This window comes from Aristolochia californica, unplaced genomic scaffold, assembly GCF_029961685.1.
Source record: "Aristolochia californica isolate CCGP_79_NKW_82.1479 unplaced genomic scaffold, dmAriCali1.0.hap1 SCAF_1, whole genome shotgun sequence".
NCBI lineage: Eukaryota > Viridiplantae > Streptophyta > Magnoliopsida > Piperales > Aristolochiaceae > Aristolochia > Aristolochia californica.
In genome coordinates this window covers 5,402,620-5,422,500 of record NW_027181770.1, presented here as the reverse complement: position 1 = coordinate 5,422,500, position 19,881 = coordinate 5,402,620, and the positions used below count along the sequence as shown (strand labels likewise).

The 19,881-nt window shown below is 38.6% G+C and overlaps 3 protein-coding genes across 5 annotated transcripts in view; 2 read left to right on the top strand and 1 right to left on the bottom strand.

The window, feature by feature from the left end:
* LOC137957080 (uncharacterized) overlaps positions 1–5,446 on the bottom strand; it is a 13,794-nt gene extending 8,348 nt beyond the window's left edge. Inside the window, exons 1-9 of one of the 3 annotated variants that reach the window (XM_068804797.1) lie at positions 5,304–5,446; positions 4,671–4,768; positions 3,941–4,546; positions 3,447–3,538; positions 2,645–3,345; positions 2,496–2,566; positions 2,014–2,103; positions 1,744–1,905; positions 1,566–1,667 (exon numbers count right to left, since the gene is read on the bottom strand). In XM_068804797.1, the coding sequence (XP_068660898.1) occupies positions 1,566–1,667; positions 1,744–1,905; positions 2,014–2,103; positions 2,496–2,566; positions 2,645–3,345; positions 3,447–3,538; positions 3,941–4,318 (1,596 nt within the window). In that variant the 5' untranslated portion in view covers positions 4,319–4,546; positions 4,671–4,768; positions 5,304–5,446. Of the gene's footprint in view, positions 1–1,565; positions 1,668–1,743; positions 1,906–2,013; positions 2,104–2,495; positions 2,567–2,644; positions 3,346–3,446; positions 3,539–3,940; positions 4,769–4,972; positions 5,042–5,303 lie in introns of those variants that run through there. The other 2 variants (XM_068804805.1, XM_068804788.1) reach the window with 2 other exon arrangements.
* A 3,127-nt stretch (positions 5,447–8,573) lies between these two features.
* Positions 8,574–16,165, top strand: LOC137943758 (fimbrin-2-like). The gene is made up of 14 exons (XM_068789197.1): positions 8,574–8,802; positions 8,900–9,070; positions 9,164–9,405; positions 9,500–9,671; positions 10,341–10,379; positions 10,592–10,660; positions 10,769–10,885; positions 13,051–13,262; positions 13,476–13,631; positions 13,725–13,924; positions 14,057–14,214; positions 14,930–15,026; positions 15,537–15,628; positions 15,722–16,165. The coding sequence occupies exons 1-14, from the start codon at positions 8,716–8,718 to the stop codon at positions 15,908–15,910; spliced, it is 2,001 nt and encodes a 666-aa protein (XP_068645298.1). The 5' UTR covers positions 8,574–8,715; the 3' UTR covers positions 15,911–16,165.
* Positions 16,166–17,329: 1,164 nt separating this feature from the next.
* On the top strand, positions 17,330–18,970 carry LOC137943766 ((RS)-norcoclaurine 6-O-methyltransferase-like). Its single transcript, XM_068789200.1, has 2 exons — positions 17,330–18,357; positions 18,442–18,970. Exons 1-2 carry the CDS (start codon positions 17,584–17,586, stop codon positions 18,721–18,723), a joined length of 1,056 nt encoding a protein of 351 aa, XP_068645301.1. The 5' UTR covers positions 17,330–17,583; the 3' UTR covers positions 18,724–18,970.
* The last annotated feature ends 911 nt before the right edge of the window (positions 18,971–19,881 follow it).

Sequence of the window (19,881 nt, the reverse complement as noted above, 5' to 3'; positions counted from 1 at the left end):
TCTTCTGAAAAATCTTCATCCAAACTTGCCAAGAAAATCCAGTGTAAGAGGACATGCTGGACTGTCTCATCGCATACACTACAAAGGGGACAAGAAAGATCAGGGGCAGTGAAGCCTCTCCTATGAAGGTTGTCAAAAGTAAGGATTTGTTCTCTGATGGCTGACCACACGAAAAAATTGATTTTGCTTGGCGCTGAGAGTTTCCAAGCCAAATTTGCCTAGTTCTCATGCATACTGTAGTCTTGCTTTTTTATATGAGAGTAAGAAGAAACAACAGTGAATCGGCCATTATTACTAGGCTTCCAAGTCAGCTTATCAAGTGTATGCTCCCGGATAATAATACTGTTGAGTCTGGTAAGAAGAGAGCAAAAAGCCGAAAATTCCTCACCATTTAGTCCCCTGCGGAATGGGAGATTCCACGACTTATCCCTCCAAGAATTAGCCACTGAGCAAGAGAGGTCTCAAGCCACCCTATACAGCCCCGGGAAGTCGGAGTTGGGGCCGCACCATTCATCCAACCAGAAGAAGAGGGTCCTTCCATTGCCCGTGTGAAACAAGGTAGCATCTTTGAATACTGGGAGGAGTTTATAAATCGATTTCCATATCGGGGATAGGAGGAGAGCGGTACCACCCTCTCCCCACCAAGCACCCAAAAAGTGAAGGTAGAAAATCTAGAGAACACAAAAGTTTGTCCAAAAAGGAAAGTTATTAGTTTTGATCACATTTGGCATCATGATAGACTGTAGGAGGCTATACAAGTGAAGTGTTGGATAACAGGTCATGATCTTAGGGATTGCTAATCCTCTCAAGATTTCCTCTTGAACTTCACATATGGCAAGTGCACATGGGTACAAAGAGCTCAAGTTCAGTCAAGTGTTTCACATTGAGTGATGTGAGGTAAGATGGTGAAAGTTCGAAATGCAAGATTAAATCACGATAGATCATCTGTAATTTTTTCCCTCAAAAATGGTATGTAACAGCTGGCCCTATTCAAAATTGTTGTAGAGTAAATATGGAAGAGCCTTACATGATTCTCATAGTAAGAAGTTTCATAGAGCCATAATTATTATGGTGGAGTCTTACACGAGTCTCACAAGCAGGAGTCTCATAGAAGAGTCCCAGTTAGGTATTTTAGTTATGTTAGTCTTCTATTTATGCTTAGTTGTTTAATTGTTCTAGGATTTATCTTTTAGTGTTTAACTTCGGGTGAAACAGGGACAAGGGTAGTTTAATTGTAATTAGATTCTACTTGTTTCCTCTATTATGGATAGAGGCTCATTGAACTCAAATTATATAAGTTAGTGAGTATTTATCCTTTCCAGAAATTCAACAAAATTTTTGTCTATAGTCCAAGCAATAACACATGAAACATGTACAGATAAAGTAGACAATTTCCTGACTCTCAAACTTCTCGGGGTATTATACTATATCTTTTTTTTTGAGAAGATCTCAGTTTAATCATCTTCAGCAAGATCTGTGCATCTTTAAGGCATTTTCCACATGAAATTTCTGGTTTGCCATAACTGATATGTAATAAGCCAAATAATCAGAAAGAACGGACTCACATTATCATTATCTAAATGTGGAGAACTCCCACCACGATTTGGAGTAGCCTCTGCAAGACACAGTTGTATCTCTTGAGTGTGAGTCACCTCCGGAAGTGTATTCTACAAAATGACAGTCCTTAATATTATGCACGAAAGGTCAAGTTCACCAGGTTTACAGAAATAATTAGGCATTTACCGTCTCAGTGATGGAATCGGTGAATTTGTCAAGATAAATTGAATTCCCCCTACTTGGTTTTCTTCGGTGCAGAGATTCAGCTATCCAATTGTTTGAAGCATGCCTGTTTGACCTCTCATCCAGTTGGTTAACGCCATATGTGTACATAACATATTTCCTCAACTTGTTATAAAAGATTAAATAAGTAATAATCAGTTAAATATTAGTAATCCATCAACCCATACTTTGCCAGACTAATTGAAATTTGTTTTCCACCTCTTAGATGCTCACCTTATCCCAATGCAGTTGAGCTCGCTTTCGACTTCTAATATTTCGCATTACTTTATCTTCTTCACGAAGTTTCTTGACCCTGTTTTCAAACTACAAACTGAACTAGTTAAGCCTATAGTGTTTTTTTTTCAAACTTTGGTGAATCACGAAAACAAGCAAGTGAAGATGAAATAAAATTCTGCGGTGCTTTAAAAAATAAAATAAAATAGTATGAATATTTGCAATCAGAAAGCACAAGCAATAGTTCTCTCCATTTTAAAAGCTATGTTTTGTAGTGTATTTAAGTGATGAATACTTACATCTGCTGTTATATTTGTTTCTTATGTCATTGAATGCTAAATATTTAGTGTTGTTGTCACTGTCTCAAATGAGAGTTTTTTTTTTTTTTAACTGCATTGAATAGGATTTTTGAATAAAATAATTAAATTAATCCATATGACCCAATACAAGAACCCAGCATGGTTCATTCAAACTAGACTTACCTGCAATAAAGAGCATAAGAAAAGTGCAATACAGAAGGCATAGAGGCCACCAAGATCAGCAAGGAAGCTCACTGCATGCGTGATAAACAGGAATTAATAATTTTTTGTGTCAAGATCTGGATGAAAACACTGATACAAAAAATAATTACCTGGGCCCAGAATGTTCTGGCTATTAACTTCAACTATGTAATCTGAGAGAAAGTTCACATGCAATGTGGTATTTATTAACCCATCCTCAGAATTTTGTAGAGATGCTTGGAGCTGGCTTGTGTCAACCATCGAAGAACCCGGAAGAAATCCATGAAACAGAGGTTGAATAAGCTTTAAGCCATGAAAATTATGATATATCCTAGGAAACAGATGAAACTGTAGAATGTTCACGTCCAGTCCCCTAAAGGTGTTCGGTTTCTCAATGTCATTGGTTGCATTCTTCAATGTGCCACTGACAAAGCCAACATGACGGTTGTCACCATGTGCTTTTGCTGTTAGGTTGAATTGAAATCCCACAGCCATAGCCGGACTTTTAGGCAGATCAACAAACTGCCATGAAATGAAGTTATTATCCAGTGGCATCTCACACCTGTTGCACTTAATAGTGATAGTGGGACCTCTGCTTGTATTGTGGCAAGAATAATTTGCAATGGTCGACAAAGGGGAAACTCTATGATCCACAGAACCAGGGCTTCCTGTCACCCAAGTATCAAGCCCACGTAGATGTGAACAGCTCATGCTAGAGATTGTTGTTATATTAAATTCCATGTCATTCACAAAGGAGGTTAAGTCGGGTGCATTTGTTGGTTTAACATTATGCACCTCAACTGTCCTCTTGGCAATAATTTGGTAAAGCAACCTGCAGCACGATGAACATTACCAAATCAAAAGTCGATCCAGGACATAAACAATAGCAGTTTGTGTACTTATGTACAATGTAGGGTGCCATGAGCCACCTACGCGGCAAGTAAACCAATGAAAAGAATCCAGCTAGCTACAGAGAAAGTTCCACCCAGCTCTGTCTTTCGCTTCCTCACGACCTTTTGGTCATCCTACATAAGATAGAAGCCAGTCAAGAATACGCTCAACAGCGGTTCCATACAGGTGATTTACTAAGCTTAACACTTTAAATGTCTTCCAAATGGTCGTGAAAGAACACTATCTGAAGTGAACTATCTCTAACGAACCTCTAACGCCAAAGCAGCTAATGTGTACTGTAAGCTAACCTAGTTGAAATGCCCCGTTGTATTACTATTGACTACAGTTGACCCGTCAAAAACTTCTTCAGAGAAGATTTAGGCCCAATGTTAGCCACCCAGATTCCACAATTTCCGCAAGCTCAGAATCGTTCAAATAACTAGCGTTGAGGATTATCAAATTCCGCAATAAGCCGAGAATAAGAGTTTTAAAATTGCGAACTAACAAGTGATTGAAGTGAAGTAGAGAACACGAACCAGCCAATGTTGGGTAGCGTAAACGAAGTCCAACCGGCTGATCCACCAGCGGAGGGTGAACCAGATAGAATTCCCGTCGTTAATCTTTCCAAACCGCAACGCCAAGCAGAAGAGCAACCAGGAGAGGAGAGCCACAAGCGTGGCCTCAAGAAAGATGGCCTGGGAGTTAGTGATCTTCGTAATGGAGTCAAAGGAGAAGATGGTAGCGGGGAATTTGATGGCGTAGTTGATTCCGGAGCTGAAGGCCCACTCCTCGGGCGCCACGCGGAAGAGAGTGCAGCTGCCTCCGGTGGGGTCCAAGAGGTAACCGGGGTTGCAGGCGCAAAGGGTGGAATTGAAGCGGAAGGAGTTGGGCGGGCAGGCGGAGCCCGCCGCCATAGTTGATTCTCTTTACTTGGCAGAGATCTGAAGGAGCAATCAGCACCAGCGAACCAGCTCGATGCTGCCTCGCCTTCTTCGTAGGGCTGTCTGAACTCCGAAGGATGGAACCGGATGCTTCCTGAGCTTCAGCTCCCAAGGTAAGAAAGTTAAGAAACTGCCTCCCCTTCGGTTCGAAATTACGGCATGAAAGCCTTTTCCTGTTTTTGGTTGAAGGCGTAAAGGCAACTAAAGGCCTCCCACATCATCAAACTCCTTTGGTTTTAAAATCATCTTCTACTACTATATATGGAATAAATGAAATAAAAAGGCTAAAAACAAGCAAGCAATTAGAATCTTTTCTAACGATTACCTCAGAAAAAATCTATAATAATTCTGCTCCACATGATTTGGCTGGCACAACATGGAAACAACCATGGATGTAATTCAAGCATGATTCAACAACAATCTCTGTGTTAATCCAAAAAAAAAATCATATTATTGTTGAAATTTCAATAAATCCGATCTCATTAATTTAAATTCTTTGGTTTACCAAACAGGTAACAAAAAAATAAGAGAGAGAGAGAGAGAGAGGGAGATCAAATCTTCTTCTTTTGCCTTTACAAGGTTGTTATGCATATGATATATCTTGCTAAAGTACTACTCAATACATACATAATATGCTTTACATGAGCTGCACTGGTGGTTGGAAAGAGAATCCACTCTGTAGAGGGCAATGCATCAACGAAAGCAGAAATCCATGTGGGTTATGCCACACAGATGGAAAGAATGGACAGAAAAAAGAGAGAACAAGGAAAAAGAAATCTGGAAGCCAGATGGAGAATTGTTTTAAAAGGGGAACGAGTCCTGCTTGAAGTCACAACTTTGTTTGATTCTGTGCAAAGTATGTAACAAAATCCATTCTGGGTTGTCGATTCCAAAGATATTTACATGAAGTTTCTTTTCCGTAAATACAGTATTTTGTTTCAAATCAGGAATAGCTGACCTCTGATGGGAATCCCAGGCTAATCCCGGCTATCGTATCTTGAAGTTGTAGGCGATTCATGTATAGCAGACAAGAATTATTTGCTTCGCTAGCAATGGCTTTCTGAATTGGAAATCTGCAAAGTATTCGATACAATTCTCCTGTCAGCTTCGTTGTTGATTATTAAAGCTTTCAGTAGCATCTGTTAAATGAGATTTTCCAAAATGAAGGAGACGAAGTATAAAATTATAAATATCTATTTAAATTATCTTTGACTTAAATATTCTACATAACTTCTTTCTTACACTCACATAGAGAGAGGTTGGAAATTGCATAATTAGCTTCATCTCTATTTATCTAATCAGATAATTAGATATAAAATAATTAGTTGTTCCATTTGATAAATGAGTAATTAAACCCTTAAGTAAGCCCAAATGATAGGCTAGCTTCATTAAGCACAAATGATCCTAAACAGAAGGGAAATAGCGAAAATGCAAGTAATTCTAACTGTTTAAGATACATAGCAAGGAGAAGAGAGAGAAAATCCAAGCATGCTTCTCTGGAAGAGTCTCGTAGGCTTCTTTCTTTGTTAATGCACGTCTGATGTTGTTTACGATAGCTTCTTCACAAACATCATTTTGCAGCAGTTAAAATATTAGAAAAGAATCGACAAGACCATAGAGGCTATTTATTTTATTCATTTCCATTAAAAACAGTCTTGAATTCCGATAGAATATCTCTGCCTGCTCATCTAAACCATTCTCAGAAATGGCTGCTGCAACCTGCAAAACAAATTCGTGGACAGCAGAAGTGTTAATACAGGAACTTACATGGTAGAGGACTGGAGCAAGGAAAGGAACAGATGACGAAGGAAGCATTACATCAGAGACAAACTGGAGAAGAGAGAGGGTACAGCTTTCTCTCTCTCTCTCGACTCCAAGGTGAGATGAAGCTGTACTCTCTCTCTTCTCCAATGGATCTCGACAAGAACATTGGTCACAAACCCAGTGGTGGCTGCCCTGGCCTCTATAAATAGAGAGTAAAACTGAGAGAAAGTCTTCGTGGGTCCAGAGCACTTACGAAAGAGAGATGGATCGGAGGCAGAGCGCGTTGAAGGGTCTCAGTCACTGAAATTACTAGTTCTTGGGAAACTGGAAGTCATTACTGGAGAGAGACATTGTTGATGCTTTTGAAAGACAGGTTTTGGACCACAATGGATGGGAAAGGTCAGCGCAAGGTTTCAGTGGGAATGGCACTAATGTGCCACCCACCTAATTGCCTTTCCCCCACCTTAGGCTTATCCAACTTGTGTCGATCCCTTTTAGTTTTAGTTTTTTTTCTTCTTCTTTTTCGTCTGGCCCTGTCCATCCCTTTCTCTCTTTCTGAGCATCTTTCTTTGTCTCCCTGGAGTCGGGAATGTGCTTGAGAAGTTGGGGGGATTCTTGTTTCTGAAACGAAAACTTCCTGAATAGAGAAGAACACGAAAGGAATTGGAGTCGACATGCAGAGTTGAAAGAAAGACTTCACGGTGTCTATTTTAAAGGCATAAATATATTCATTTTGAGGGAGTCTCATCCAATAGTGTCTAAACACCGTATATCTGTTGTTGGGATTCTAGGCATATCGGTGTTAGTGTTACGTATCGTATCATATAATACGTGTTGGATTTTGAGAGACATGATATATAAGGTTTAAAAAAATAGACCGAAGAGAATGGTGAAGGAATCCATAGAAAAGAAAAGAAAAGAAAGGGAAAGAAAGTTATTTTCTATTGTTTGGCAGCACGAAATCATTAAAAGAAAATCACTTTCTCTCTTAGTTAATAAATTTCTTTTATAAAAGGATGAAATTTCGGGAAAAATAAAAGGAATAAAAATTTGAGAGAGAATTTTAATCATCAAAATTATAAATTATCACTATTTTTTTTCATGTGCATCCAACTAGATAAAATAATAAATCTTACAATGAAATATAACCTAAAAAAAAATGTGTGCAATAGGTAAAAATTTTATTTTTTCAAATACCCAGGTCGAAGTAATTTTTTTGAATATAAAAATATAAGTCATTTTAAAAATTATAAAGGGTATTTTTGTGGGTCAGGGTTAAGGGAACATGTCCTTGACCTAACAATGCACAAGGTTTGTCTACATCCCCACCCCCTCCATAGACAAGGTTTTAAGGATGAGTTAGTAAAACAAGGAGGGGTTAAATTTGGGTCGAAAATTCGATCCAAAAGGCAGAGAACATTAGCCTGATGACATATTTTAATAGGATACGAAACAAAGTTTGTTATGTATTTAATAATCCAAGTAAAATTATTATTTTTAATTGCGTGCAAATAAAAAATAAAGTGCATTTTAGCTTAAATTCTCCAATTATTTGCTTATCTTCAAGGTTGTCTCAAGTATGCATATTCCTTTTTTAATAGAAATGAATAACTTTTTTTTAAAGACATTTAGGTTCCCTCGTCCCACATGTCTCCAACCTTTAAGGCGGGACCAACCATACGACTTCCTCTAGCAAAACGAAAGAGAGAAACATGAGAAATGGATATCTCCGTTGTCTGATCAATGACTATTTCAACCGTCCGATCATAGATAACCAAATAACAATTATCTCAACAGCCGATCCTCATTAGCTTTTCGTATTGGATTAGTATACCCTATCCAACTTTGGGGGCTTTGATTGTGTTAAGAGTGAGAGAAGGAAGGGGAGGTCACCCCTAGACCTTTGGGGTGTTGTTGGTGTTAACAACTTGAGAGAGTGGAAGGGGCTTTAGGCAGAGAAACAGCAAAGAAAAAAAGAATGGAAAGCAATAATGTGAGGGAGGTGGGGTTTGGCCTTTCAAAGCCTTTGGCCGTCTTTTTTAATTTATTCGATATTTTTCGCACACGGCATTTCCGCCCTTTCCCAAACCCCTACTTTTTCGCACCGCCCCAGACCCCGCCTTCCTCCTCGTGTCGGCCCCGCTTTCAATTCAAAATTTTCGGCCTAACGTACCCTTTTGACCCTTAAATGACTGAAATGCCCTTTACTCAGAAATATTTTTATACTTTATAATGTTTGACTTTACACTTATGTTATAAAGAAAATCGAGAAATCCGGAGGGGACTATTTGGGTCCGGGGGGTTTAAATTTTAATTAAATTGAATTTGGAAAGGGCAGTTTCGTCCAAATTTGAAAGTTCAAAGATCTCGTCAGCCACGTGCATATTTCCACGTTTGCCCCTTCTCCCTTCTCTCATACGGAGCTCTAAACTTCTCTTCCCTCATTTCTCTGTCTCTGCTACTGTCCCCGCCACTCCTCCCGCTTGCACCTCACAAAAGCAAGCAGGAAGAAGCGTTTATAGAAGATCTACTCTACCTGTAAAGTTTTTCGAACCCATTTCTCTCCTCGTGCTGTCGCTCGAAGTCTTCCATTTTGCCTGTGAGAGATGTCTGGTTATGTTGGAATCCTTGTCTCGGATCCATGGCTCCAGAACCAGTTCACGCAAGTGGAGCTGCGCAGCTTGAAATCTCATGTACCAACGAGAAACCCGCACCCGTTTTTTATTTTCGCAGTTTTTTTTTTTTTTTAATCTACTTTTAACTCATCGAGATGCTAATTTGATCTGACAGTTCCTCTCGATGAGACGTGAGCACGGCCAGATGAAGCTTTCGGATCTTCCTACAAAGATGTCTAAGTTAAAAGGCGTTGGAGAGAATCTGACCGAAGAAGAAAGATCGGCTTTTATCCGAAAATCCTTCGAAGACATGGACCAAGATGTTGATTTTGAAGTTTTTCTTCGTGTAAGTTTGGTGAAAAGATCCGTCTCTTGTTCGATACTTCTTTCTCTGGTCAACATTGTATTTTAAATTTCTTGTTCTCTGTTGCTTGTATAGGTTTACTTGAATTTACAATCTCATGTAAATTCAAAAAGCGGCGGTGGCACAAAGAACTCGTCGGCATTCTTGAAGGCGGCGACTACGACATTGCTTCACACTATTAGCGAGTCGGAGAAATCTTCTTATGTTTCGCATATCAATAACTATCTTGGCGAAGACCCATTCTTGAAAAAGTATCTTCCTATCGAACCTTCAAGTAGTGATCTGTTTGAGATCGCGAAGACTGGAGTACTGCTCTGGTAATTTTTAGTTTTCTTGTGCATTTTTTTTTTTTTTTTTGGGTTGGTTGATTGGTAGCGAATAGTACTAATTTTTATGATTTGTTTGAGGTAGTAAGCTTATCAATGTAGCGGTCCCTGGGACAATAGATGAACGAGCAATCAATACTAAAAGGGTGCTAAATCCATGGGAAAAGAACGAGAATCACACTCTCTGTCTAAATTCCGCAAAGGCTATTGGATGTACCGTTGTAAATATTGGGACACAAGATTTAGCTGAGGGCCGGGTGAGCATTTTTTACTTTGTCAGTGGTTTTTATCAGTTCTTGGATGGTTCTGGTCTATGTGTTTCACTACCCACTTCAGAAGCACTGGATTATGATGCTCTCAATGTATATGATTGGACAGTCTCCGTATAAAGGCATTTTAGTTGGAATAGATTTTAAAATGATGACTCTATAAATTTCCCTTAATTTTTAATCCACTGGAAACTTGTTGTAAACTCATATATGTAAATGTGGTTCTTAATGTCTTTTCTTTTATTCCTCTGGTGACTTTTGATAAGTTATCATGGAGTTCGATTTGTGGTTGAAGCCTGTTCTCATGTTGCTTAAGCTTCAGTTTCTTATGTGCTAAGAAGGGATAATATAGGTCCCAAGTGTGGAGGTCAGGATGAAGTAATTAGACTATTTGCAATGTAATAATTTACCAAATTTTTGCTCCTAGGTTTTGGTCTATGTACATGCGAGTGTGTCACAGCCATCAACAGTTTGGATTTTTTTATTGGGTTTTATTGTTATTATTATTTTTTTAACTCACTTTGATTGGACTATAGAAGTTGACTGGTTTATCATTTTTTGTTTCTACAATTGCTTGGTGTCAGTTTCTGAATAGTTACTTCTGATTTGTATTTCCTTCCTTTAAGTACTGATTTTGTATTTGTTTCACACCTTCAGCCTCATCTTGTCGTGGGATTGATATCACAAATCATTAAGGTATGTTCCTGTATGTCACTTCATGTGTGATAATTTGGAAATCTTTAAAGACTGATATCTGCTTATTGTCTGATTGCTGGCAGCATTGTAAACATTGTGCTCTAGTAATACTGAAAAATGTGAAGTTGAGGTTAATTAACTTAAGAGTTCAAGGTAATATTAACATATGAAGCCTGACAGTAGGGTTTTTGGTTTATTGTTGTCAATCATAGATTCAATTGTTGGCAGACCTCAACTTAAAGAAAACACCTCAACTAGTAGAGTTAGTTGATGAAAGTCAGGTAAAGCCCCTGCTCTTTGATGTTTGGTTCTCCTCTCTCTAGTGTTTCGGCGAACATCTAAATAATCTACATTCTAGTAACTCTATAATGTACCCTGTAATTGCACAGGACGTGGAAGAGCTAATGAACTTACCTCCAGAAAAGATCTTACTGAAGTGGATGAATTTTCAATTGAAGAAAGGAGGCTACAAAAAGTCCATAACGAATTTTTCTTCAGATATCAAGGTTGGTAATATCTTGGGTTACTTACAAGGCATGGAATTTTCTTCTGATATTTTTGCTTTCTGCTTTTCCTTTTTATCTCTTTTCACCCTCTTATGCATGTTTCTTGAACTGAAAAGCAGTGCAGGGAACATACAGGGGGGGTTAGTGCACATGACTCAGGACATGATATTCAAGCGCATTACGCAGTTCATGTCCTGATGTCGTTAGGGGGCGCCAAAATTCATGTCATGTACATGAATATACATGAACCAAGAGTTCATGTGTAAAGAGTAACGGGCGGAAAGTGCTTTCCGCCCGATTTTGAGAATCATCCACTTGATTCTCTCGCGCGGGCTCTCTCTGGCTCGACCATCTCTGTTTTTTTTTTCATTTCGATCGTTTCATTCCCGCACACAGCGACTCTCGTTCCCGCAGCCCTCTGTCGTCTCCGTGAAGCCCAAGCTCCCTGCTCGTTCTCTCGTCTCCGCCGTCTCTCTCCGGTCTCCCTCTCTCCGATTTTCCCGTAGCCCTCTCTCGTCTTCGTTCCCGCAGCCCTCTCTCGTCTCCATTCCCGCAGCCCTCTCTCATTCTCTGCTCCCTCTCTCATTTCCGCAGCCCTCTCTCATTCCCGCAGAGCACGGGAGGTCGAGCATTTACAGAGCTTCTCGGCCTCCCTCTCTGCTCCCTCTCGGCGTACCGTCGGAGCGCCGCCTCTGTCGGCGTTGCCCGCCGCCGTCGCCGGTCGTTGCCTTTGCCTAGCCGTTCCCGTCGCCATCGCCCCACTGGCTCGCTGCTGAGGAAGACGAAGATGTTTAATTTTTCCTAAGTTAGGAAAAATTAAACTATCTTCATAAAAATTATTAATTTATAATTTTTATTTATATAATAATTATTTTTATTTATAAATTACTATATTAAAATAGTGATTTAATAGTTATAATTAAAATATTGTTAAAATAAATGTTTGATAAATTATTTTGGCATAATTATCCGATTGTTATAGTTAATTAAACCAATGGTTTTAAATTTTGTGATAATATATTATTAATTAATAATACATAAAATATATTATGTACAAATATATAGTGTGTTAAAGTTATGATTAGATCAATTTTTTCTCTTAAATTATTCATTTTTAGGTTAAAATATATCATATGTTATTAATAAATTAATAACTTAATGTATTACTTTTTATTTATTTATAATGTTATTTATTTATTATTTGTAATTAATCATATACGTATTTCATTGGCTCATGTAATTACCATATTAATGTACAATAAAATATCTAATTCAATTAATAAATATATTAGTATATTTAATTATACATTCAATAACTTATTCGTGTAGTAATAATGGTTGTTTTACCTAATTTGGGGTTTAAGGATTATGTTGTAATTAAGTGCACTGTAAAGGTTTAGAAATTCTCTTGTTTTTTATGTTTTTCTCATGTTGGGGCACTAACACTGGAAACTGTTTTCCAGTGCACATGAAGTCGTCAACACTAACACAAATTCTTACCTGATCTTCATGAACATGACATGACATGATCTTCATGTTGGACATGACTTGATCTTCAAGAATCCACTTTGGGGCACTAACCCCCCCATAATGATTCTTTCTTGATTGCATCTTTTCTGTTCTTCTCAGTGCTATTCTGTTTTACTGTGGCCATTTTCTGACATCATCTTGTGACAGAGGACATTGATTTTACCTCTGAAGTGTAAATCATTACACTTCACTGAATAAATTCTTATAGTTGTTGGGCTCTGGTGAAATCTGCACTTGTGAGGTCATGTGTTATCAAGATGTGGTTACCTAGCACTCCAGAATACATCTTCAATGTTCCTTGTTTTGGACAAATTTTTGTTCAGTTTCTGAACATTTTTGTAAATACTTAATAGTGTTATAATAGAAACATAGGGGTTAATCTCGTACAGAGGATATAGGGCACTATAAAATGCCGAGTGGGAGACTTTTTCACAACTTCTTTATTTATGGTGTTCATGTAAATGTTCAGCTCTTGTACAGTACTACTCTCTGTGATACTTGCTTGGGTTCTTGGTTCACTCTAGCAGATAAATTTGGATTTGTCCCTTAAAATTATCTGGATTGGCATTTAATATTGTTTTGTCTCTATAAGGACACAATAGCTTTTACTAAATGTTTACTATGCAATGCTGCAGGATGGAGAGGCTTATGGATGCCTACTAAACGTTCTTGCACCAGAACATGCTAGCCCTGTGATAAAGTCTGCAAAGAGTCCGCTGGAAAAAGCAAAACTGGTACTTGAACGTGCAGATAGGATGGGCTGCAAAAGATATTTAACTGCCAAAGATATTGTTGATGGCTCGCCCAATCTTAACCTTGCTTTTGTTGCTCATATATTCCAGCACAGGTAAAGAGTTAAAAAACTAGATCTTCTTACTGTGACTGCACTACAATGAACCATGGGACATGCTTTTATTCCAGATTTGTTAGCTTTGTTTATTAGATGTGAAATCGCTGTGTTATTACCTAATGTATTTTCTTCATCTTTGTTTCTTTATTGATGCACAATTTTCTTTTTTCTTTTTTGGATGTGCTGATTAACAACAAGATTTGCATGTAGGAATGGTCTATCCTCGCAGACCAAGCAGATCTCTTTTTTGGAAACCATCTCGGATGATACAGAAGTTTCTAGGGAAGAGATGGCATTTCGATTATGGATCAATAGTCTAGGAAATTCTGCATATGTCAACAGTGTCTTTGAGGATCTTCGAGATGGGTGAGTTTTCTTATATCTTGAACAGTGTTTAATCTTGTACTTCAGCTATTCTATTATTTAATTTTGATGATTCATTTCATTGTGTTTTGATAGATGGGTTTTGCTGGAGGCCCTTGACAAAGTGTCACCAGGGATAGTTAATTGGAAGATGGCTACCAAACCTCCCATAAAAATGCCATTCAGAAAAGTAGAAAATTGCAACCAAGTTGTGAAGATTGGGAAGCAATTAAAGTTTTCCTTGGTTAACATTGCTGGGAATGACGTTGTTCAGGGAAATAAGAAACTCACACTTGGTAATTTTCCTTGCTTATTGCCGACCATATTTTCCTAATGTTTCTTTCTTAGAGGCATTTGAATCTCTATCATTTCTCAAGAACTTCCTTTTTTTTTCTTTGCACATGCTTATGTGTCTTCCTTGCTTCCAGCTTATCTGTGGCAATTGATGCGCTACAACACCCTCCAGCTTCTGAAGAATCTCAGAACTCATTCTGAAAAGAAAGAGTTTGGAGATGCAGATATTTTGAATTGGGCTAATGCCAAAGTGAAGAGTGCTGGAAGACATTCTCGTATCTACAGCTTTAAGGTAATTTTTTTTTTTTTTTTTTGAAACTATTGATTAGTAAAAATATCAAGTTGAAGACTCAAAAGTGTTATTGTTGGCTTAGCCTCTGGTGGCTAAGAAACTACAACATTGTCTAGGCATGCTTCTTGCTGATTTTTAATTTTTTTTATTTTTATTCTATTTAGTTATTATTTGAGAACAGTTCTGGGGTCATTTTCATGTTTCTCTTGGCAGTTCTGGGGTAACTTCTGGAATTTTTATTATTCACTTGTCTAGCTGCAGATTTTAACAAGCTGCTGTTATCATTTCTTTAATAGTCATGTCTTACAATTCTTTTTAGATTGATATTGAGAGTCACATAAGACACCAGCAGATTTCATTGAGACATTTGAGTCCAAGTGCTCACATGATAAGTCTAGGTTTTTTACATTGAGTCATTCACTTGCCCTATATTAATTTGTGGTTGGTATTCCTTTGAAGTCCCACATTTATTCTGAGATCTACCACATGTATCATGCACAAGTATTTGTTTTTCTTCACACATTGAAATTGTGGTTTATGTGCTTCATGATACAGAAACTCGCTTTTGGTGAGTGTCATGAGTTTATATTATTGACTTTTCTCTTTTTCTTGTTTTTCACTAGGAATACACTATTCTAGAAACTGTTGGGCTCAATTTCTAAGTGTTTACGTGTCAAGAAGGTTCCATTGCCAAGTAAATCTCATTATTTTGCAGGATAAGAGTCTATCTGATGGCATTTTTTTCCTTGAACTACTAACTTCCGTGGAGCCCAGGGTTGTAGATTGGAGCCTTGTCACGAAAGGAGAGACTGGTATTTTTATGAGCCTTGTTAGATTTAAAAGAGATGTAAACCTATCCTATATTACAAGATGCATATTTTCTGCTTCATCTCTGCTAGGCCTTTTCCCCAATCTAAATGCTAGTAGTATTTTAAGATAGTCAGAAATAAAAGTAAATATAATAGTAACAAAAACGATACACGTTCTACTTTTGAATTTTGATATTATATTTCGAAATTCTCAACACGTCTACATGCAGCAACACTGTAAGAAAAAAACAGCAAGTAACAATTAGAGATAAAACATCCAGAGGATAACCAACAACTGTCCACTGCAAATTGGAACTGTGGAAATGTCACAATGTTTCTCATTCCTGTCTTTTCTATCCAACTTCTTTTAATCCTTTACATTTTGTCGATGCAATATAATTGGTAGGACTGATGCATAGGCTCAATGTAGTTCTAGAGATATTCAAACGACACATTTGGAAACGGAGCTGATCATTTCTTTTACATTTCTGTCTACTTTTGTTGACAATGCAGAAGAAGAAAAACGGATGAATGCCTCCTATATAATCAGTGTTGCAAGAAAGCTTGGATGCTCCATTTTCCTGCTGCCAGAAGACATAATGGAGGTCTTTCATAAATGATTCATTAATATGCCCGGTTGCTTCAAATTTTAGGCTTCCCAGTTGTTTGAACCTGAGAACTTCGATATGTTTTTGCAGGTCAATCAGAAGATGATGCTCACACTAACAGCGAGCATCATGTACTGGTCTTTGAACAAGTCAAATGAAGAGAAGCCTTCTATGGTTTCGGATAGCGAAAATGGGAGCTCCTTGGAGACTATTTCGAACTCAACGGCAGATGACACTGCCTCTGAGACTTCATCAACCGAGGAGAATGGAATGAGATAGCCATGTAAGGATGTTGTATAATGTGTTAACTATTTCATTTTTTTGATTGATTTGTATAATTCATTCTTCTAGATTTGGTTAGTCCTATAATTATATTTTCAACATTCAAAATGAGACGGCAGGCCTACTCTTGGTGCTGTATGGCTGCTGTTAGGAATTTTTTCCTTAAGAACTCAAGATAGGACGATTTTGGTTTGGTCTGTTTGGATACCTGGGTGCAATTTTCATGTAAATATATGTTGGAATTCAATGTCATTACACATTTTGAACATCTGTAATTGGTTTTCTAAATTGATTTGGAAAGCTAATGTGTTTGAATGGAAATGATTGTCCCTCTAGTGTTATTGGTTTTTGTAATGTACTCGTACATCCATTTTATGACTGAAGTCAAGTAAAAACCTCCTTCAATCCCTAATCGGAGCTTGAATTTTCGAATAAAAATTTCGATTAAGTAATGATTCAATTCAAGGTTGTTTACTTGCTTGGTTGAGATTAACAAAAAAAAAAAAAAAAAAAGTGTTTGTTGGTGAGATTCCGTTAAGAACAGGTCTAAGCCTCTTATGAATTCTTTCTTTTATCGTTTGCTTAATAAAATGGTATAAACTTATATTTTATAGCTATCTGTCTTATTTCATTGCTGTTTATTTATCTAGAGGAATCTATCTTGGGCGAGATGGATCTATTTGCTAGCTGACAATGTAGTGGATTAGTGGAATAATTTATTATGTTTTTTTAACAAAAATATTCTAGTATTTGAACTGGTCTTAGGGCATAGATATATTTAAGGAATGGTGGAAAAATGAACTCCTTTGTGTTTTTTAGATCCACTGAGACTGAAGAATCACCTTGGATGTTTGGTTTGAAAGTTCTTCTAGCCTAGTTTTGATTTTCAATGCAGCCATTTTTTAATTCAGGAAGACTGAAATGACAACTGGGGCGTACCAATTGACTCTATATAATTTACATCATAGAAAGCGAAAGCAAGTTTGTTTTTGTATGGATTGAAGCTATTCTGTCGAATCTACTTTATGGAATGAAAACCCATTTCCTAGCAGTGGTTATCTGAATACTCAAATCATCGACTTTGTTTTCTCTCATGGCTGTAATTGAAATCGAGGTGAAAGTTATGGCTTTTGATTTAAATGGTTGAAAGAAAAGGAAAGAACAGAGGATGAAAGAAGGGAACTGAAGGAATTCGTCGATCTATCAATGTTTGAATTCGTTGCTTTAATTCATGTTTTAATTTATATAGAGATTACGACAAGAGATGCAATAACAATTACAATGATTAAGTATCAGAACAGGGTAAAAGATTGCAGAGAAGACGAAACCGAAATTGGGAAGTTGCCGTTCATCTTCTTTGCTTCTGTATAATCCAGTTTCAACGGTGTCTTTCTCATCTGACCCATTAACGTGACTTGGACTGGTCTTCTGTAAGACAAAAGCTGTTCTTTTCATGGCAGTATTTAAATCTTTGACTGAACGTGGAAATGCAGGGTTAGCAATTAATGCTGAAAAATGAGTCACTGATTATTTCCTTCTACCATTCGTCTAGTCTTTGCTTTTCGACCTACATAGAATCATCCTAGTCTTCTGGAGCTGTAAACACCGGAGACCGGAGTAACTTGGGAAGATTTGCAGAGACGGAGCATCTTGATTGAAATTGCATATCAATGGCAGATTGTGCTGCGGCAATTGAGATCGAGCAAGATACAAAAGCTCAGGCGAAGATCTGGAAACTCACGCATGGCTTCGTTGACGCAATGGTGCTCCGTGCAGCAGTCGAGCTTGGCGTCGCCGACGTCATCCACCACCATGGCGGACCCGTCTCCCTCTCCTACCTCTCCACCCGCCTCCCTCTAAACTCCGTCGACGTGAACCGTCTCTACCGCATGATGCGATACTTGGTCCACCTCGGCGTATTCACCCAAGAATCCGCCGCCGAGGGGGAAGAGCCGCGCTATGGGCTGGGTAATCTGGCGGAGAAGTACCTGGTGAGGGCGTCGGAAGAGTGCCTGGCGCCGCTGGTGCTGGCCTTCACGGAAGAGAACAGCATGAAGATGTGGCACTATGTGAAAGACGCGCTGGTTCCAGAAGGGCCCTCGCCCAGCGAGAGAGCGTTCGGGATGACGGTCTGGGAGGACTACGCCTCCAATCCGGAGAAGAGCCGGCAATTCAACGAGGCCATGGCGTGCGACGCCAGGATCTTGACGTCGTCGTTCGTAAGAGAGTGCGGAGACATGCTCGCCGGAATCGGATCCATCGTTGACGTGGGCGGAGGGACCGGAGCCACCATGCAGGCCGTGGCCAAGGCTTTCCCACAGATCAAGTGCACGGTGTTCGATCTGCCTCACGTCATCGAGGCTTCATCTCAGCTCCCTGACATTGCCAATGTCAAAGGAGACATGTTCGAGTCTGTACCAGCTGCGGATGCCGTCCTCTTGAAGGTATAGTTGAATCAATTTTCATCGCAACCTGGTTTTATTCTTGCTATGCTCACTACAGGGTTCATGGCTTTGGGTCTGATTCAGAGTGTCCTCCATGACTGGGGCGACGAAGACTGTGTGAAGATCCTGAAGAGATGCAGAGAAGCAGTGGCTGGCAAGGGGGGAAAGGTGATCATAATCGAATACGTGCTGGATGATTCTCACAGTGACATGAAACTACTTGTGGATACGATCATGCTGGTTGGGCCAGGAGGGAAGGAGAGGACTGAAGCCGAATGGAAGAAACTGATCCGAGATGCTGGATATGCCGGATACAAGATCAAGCGAATCTCAGCCTTGCAGTCCGTAATTGAGGCGTACCCTTAATAGTGCTCATATGATTCTGCTTGCTATCGTCAACTGAGTTCTTGCTGTTTAGGAATGTTTTTTCATGGTTTGTGTTCTTCTATCAGGGTCAATAAAATTGTGAAAACCAGTTGTTGCAGCACAGATAAGTAAATTATGTGATTAACGTACCTAATCCAACACCAGAACATGTATGGACTTGTTTGCTAAACGAAATCCGAAATGAGGATGACAGGAGTCTCAGACTCTTAGGAGCTGTTAGTGTCTTTTCTTGGGAAATAAAATAGAAATTAATAATCAATCTTATACATTACAATACTTATTCGATAACTTGTCTTGTTAAAGCATTGACCAGTTGTGAACCATACTAAACTCGTTACTTGGGGAATTCACTTCATCCAGACAAGGCTTGAAGCACTTCTTAGCTTTTTTTGAAATGGGATTGGCTTGTGTGATGCAATTGAGTTGAACGATCCAGTACATAGTGTTTGCACCATTGATCTCTCATTACTTGGGAAAACATGTCAATCGAATAGTTTTGGCTAGATTGTGGTTCCAGTTTGTGTACACTTAATCAAGAAGAAGCCCAAAGCCTTCTCCACAAACCCATATGATAACAAAAACATAGGCTATTGATGTTTTTGCTTCTAAGTGTGCACATAGTATAAATTCCTCAAAAAAACAAAAAAAAACTGACTCTAAAGGAACGGAGTTGAGTACATGAAGTTGTAGATGGTCACATCATTCAAAATTTCATTGTCTAACTCGACCACAATCTGATGGAGCCATGCACATGTCCCTGGAGCTGAACCTAGTCAGGGATGGTTAAAAAGATCTTCAAATGTTCGTTACAAACAACAGTTGAAAGTTGATGGAATCAAACACATGATGAATGAAGTTGAACATACGTCTATAGAGTTGAACACAGTTAGCAACGGATAAAAAAAAAGTTTGAAAGGTCATTACAAGCAACGGTTGAAAAGAAGAGGAGTTGAGCACATACTCATAAAGAGTTGAACACTCCTTGTCGAGTGGAGCACATGTACAAGTAGTCGAACACGCAAGTTCAAAATATTCAAATCTCCAAAGAATATATCTAATCAGATATCAGAAGGAACTGACACCATTACCGAGGAGTCGAACCCATGCACTCATTTGCAAGCTATTAGGAGTTTGTTA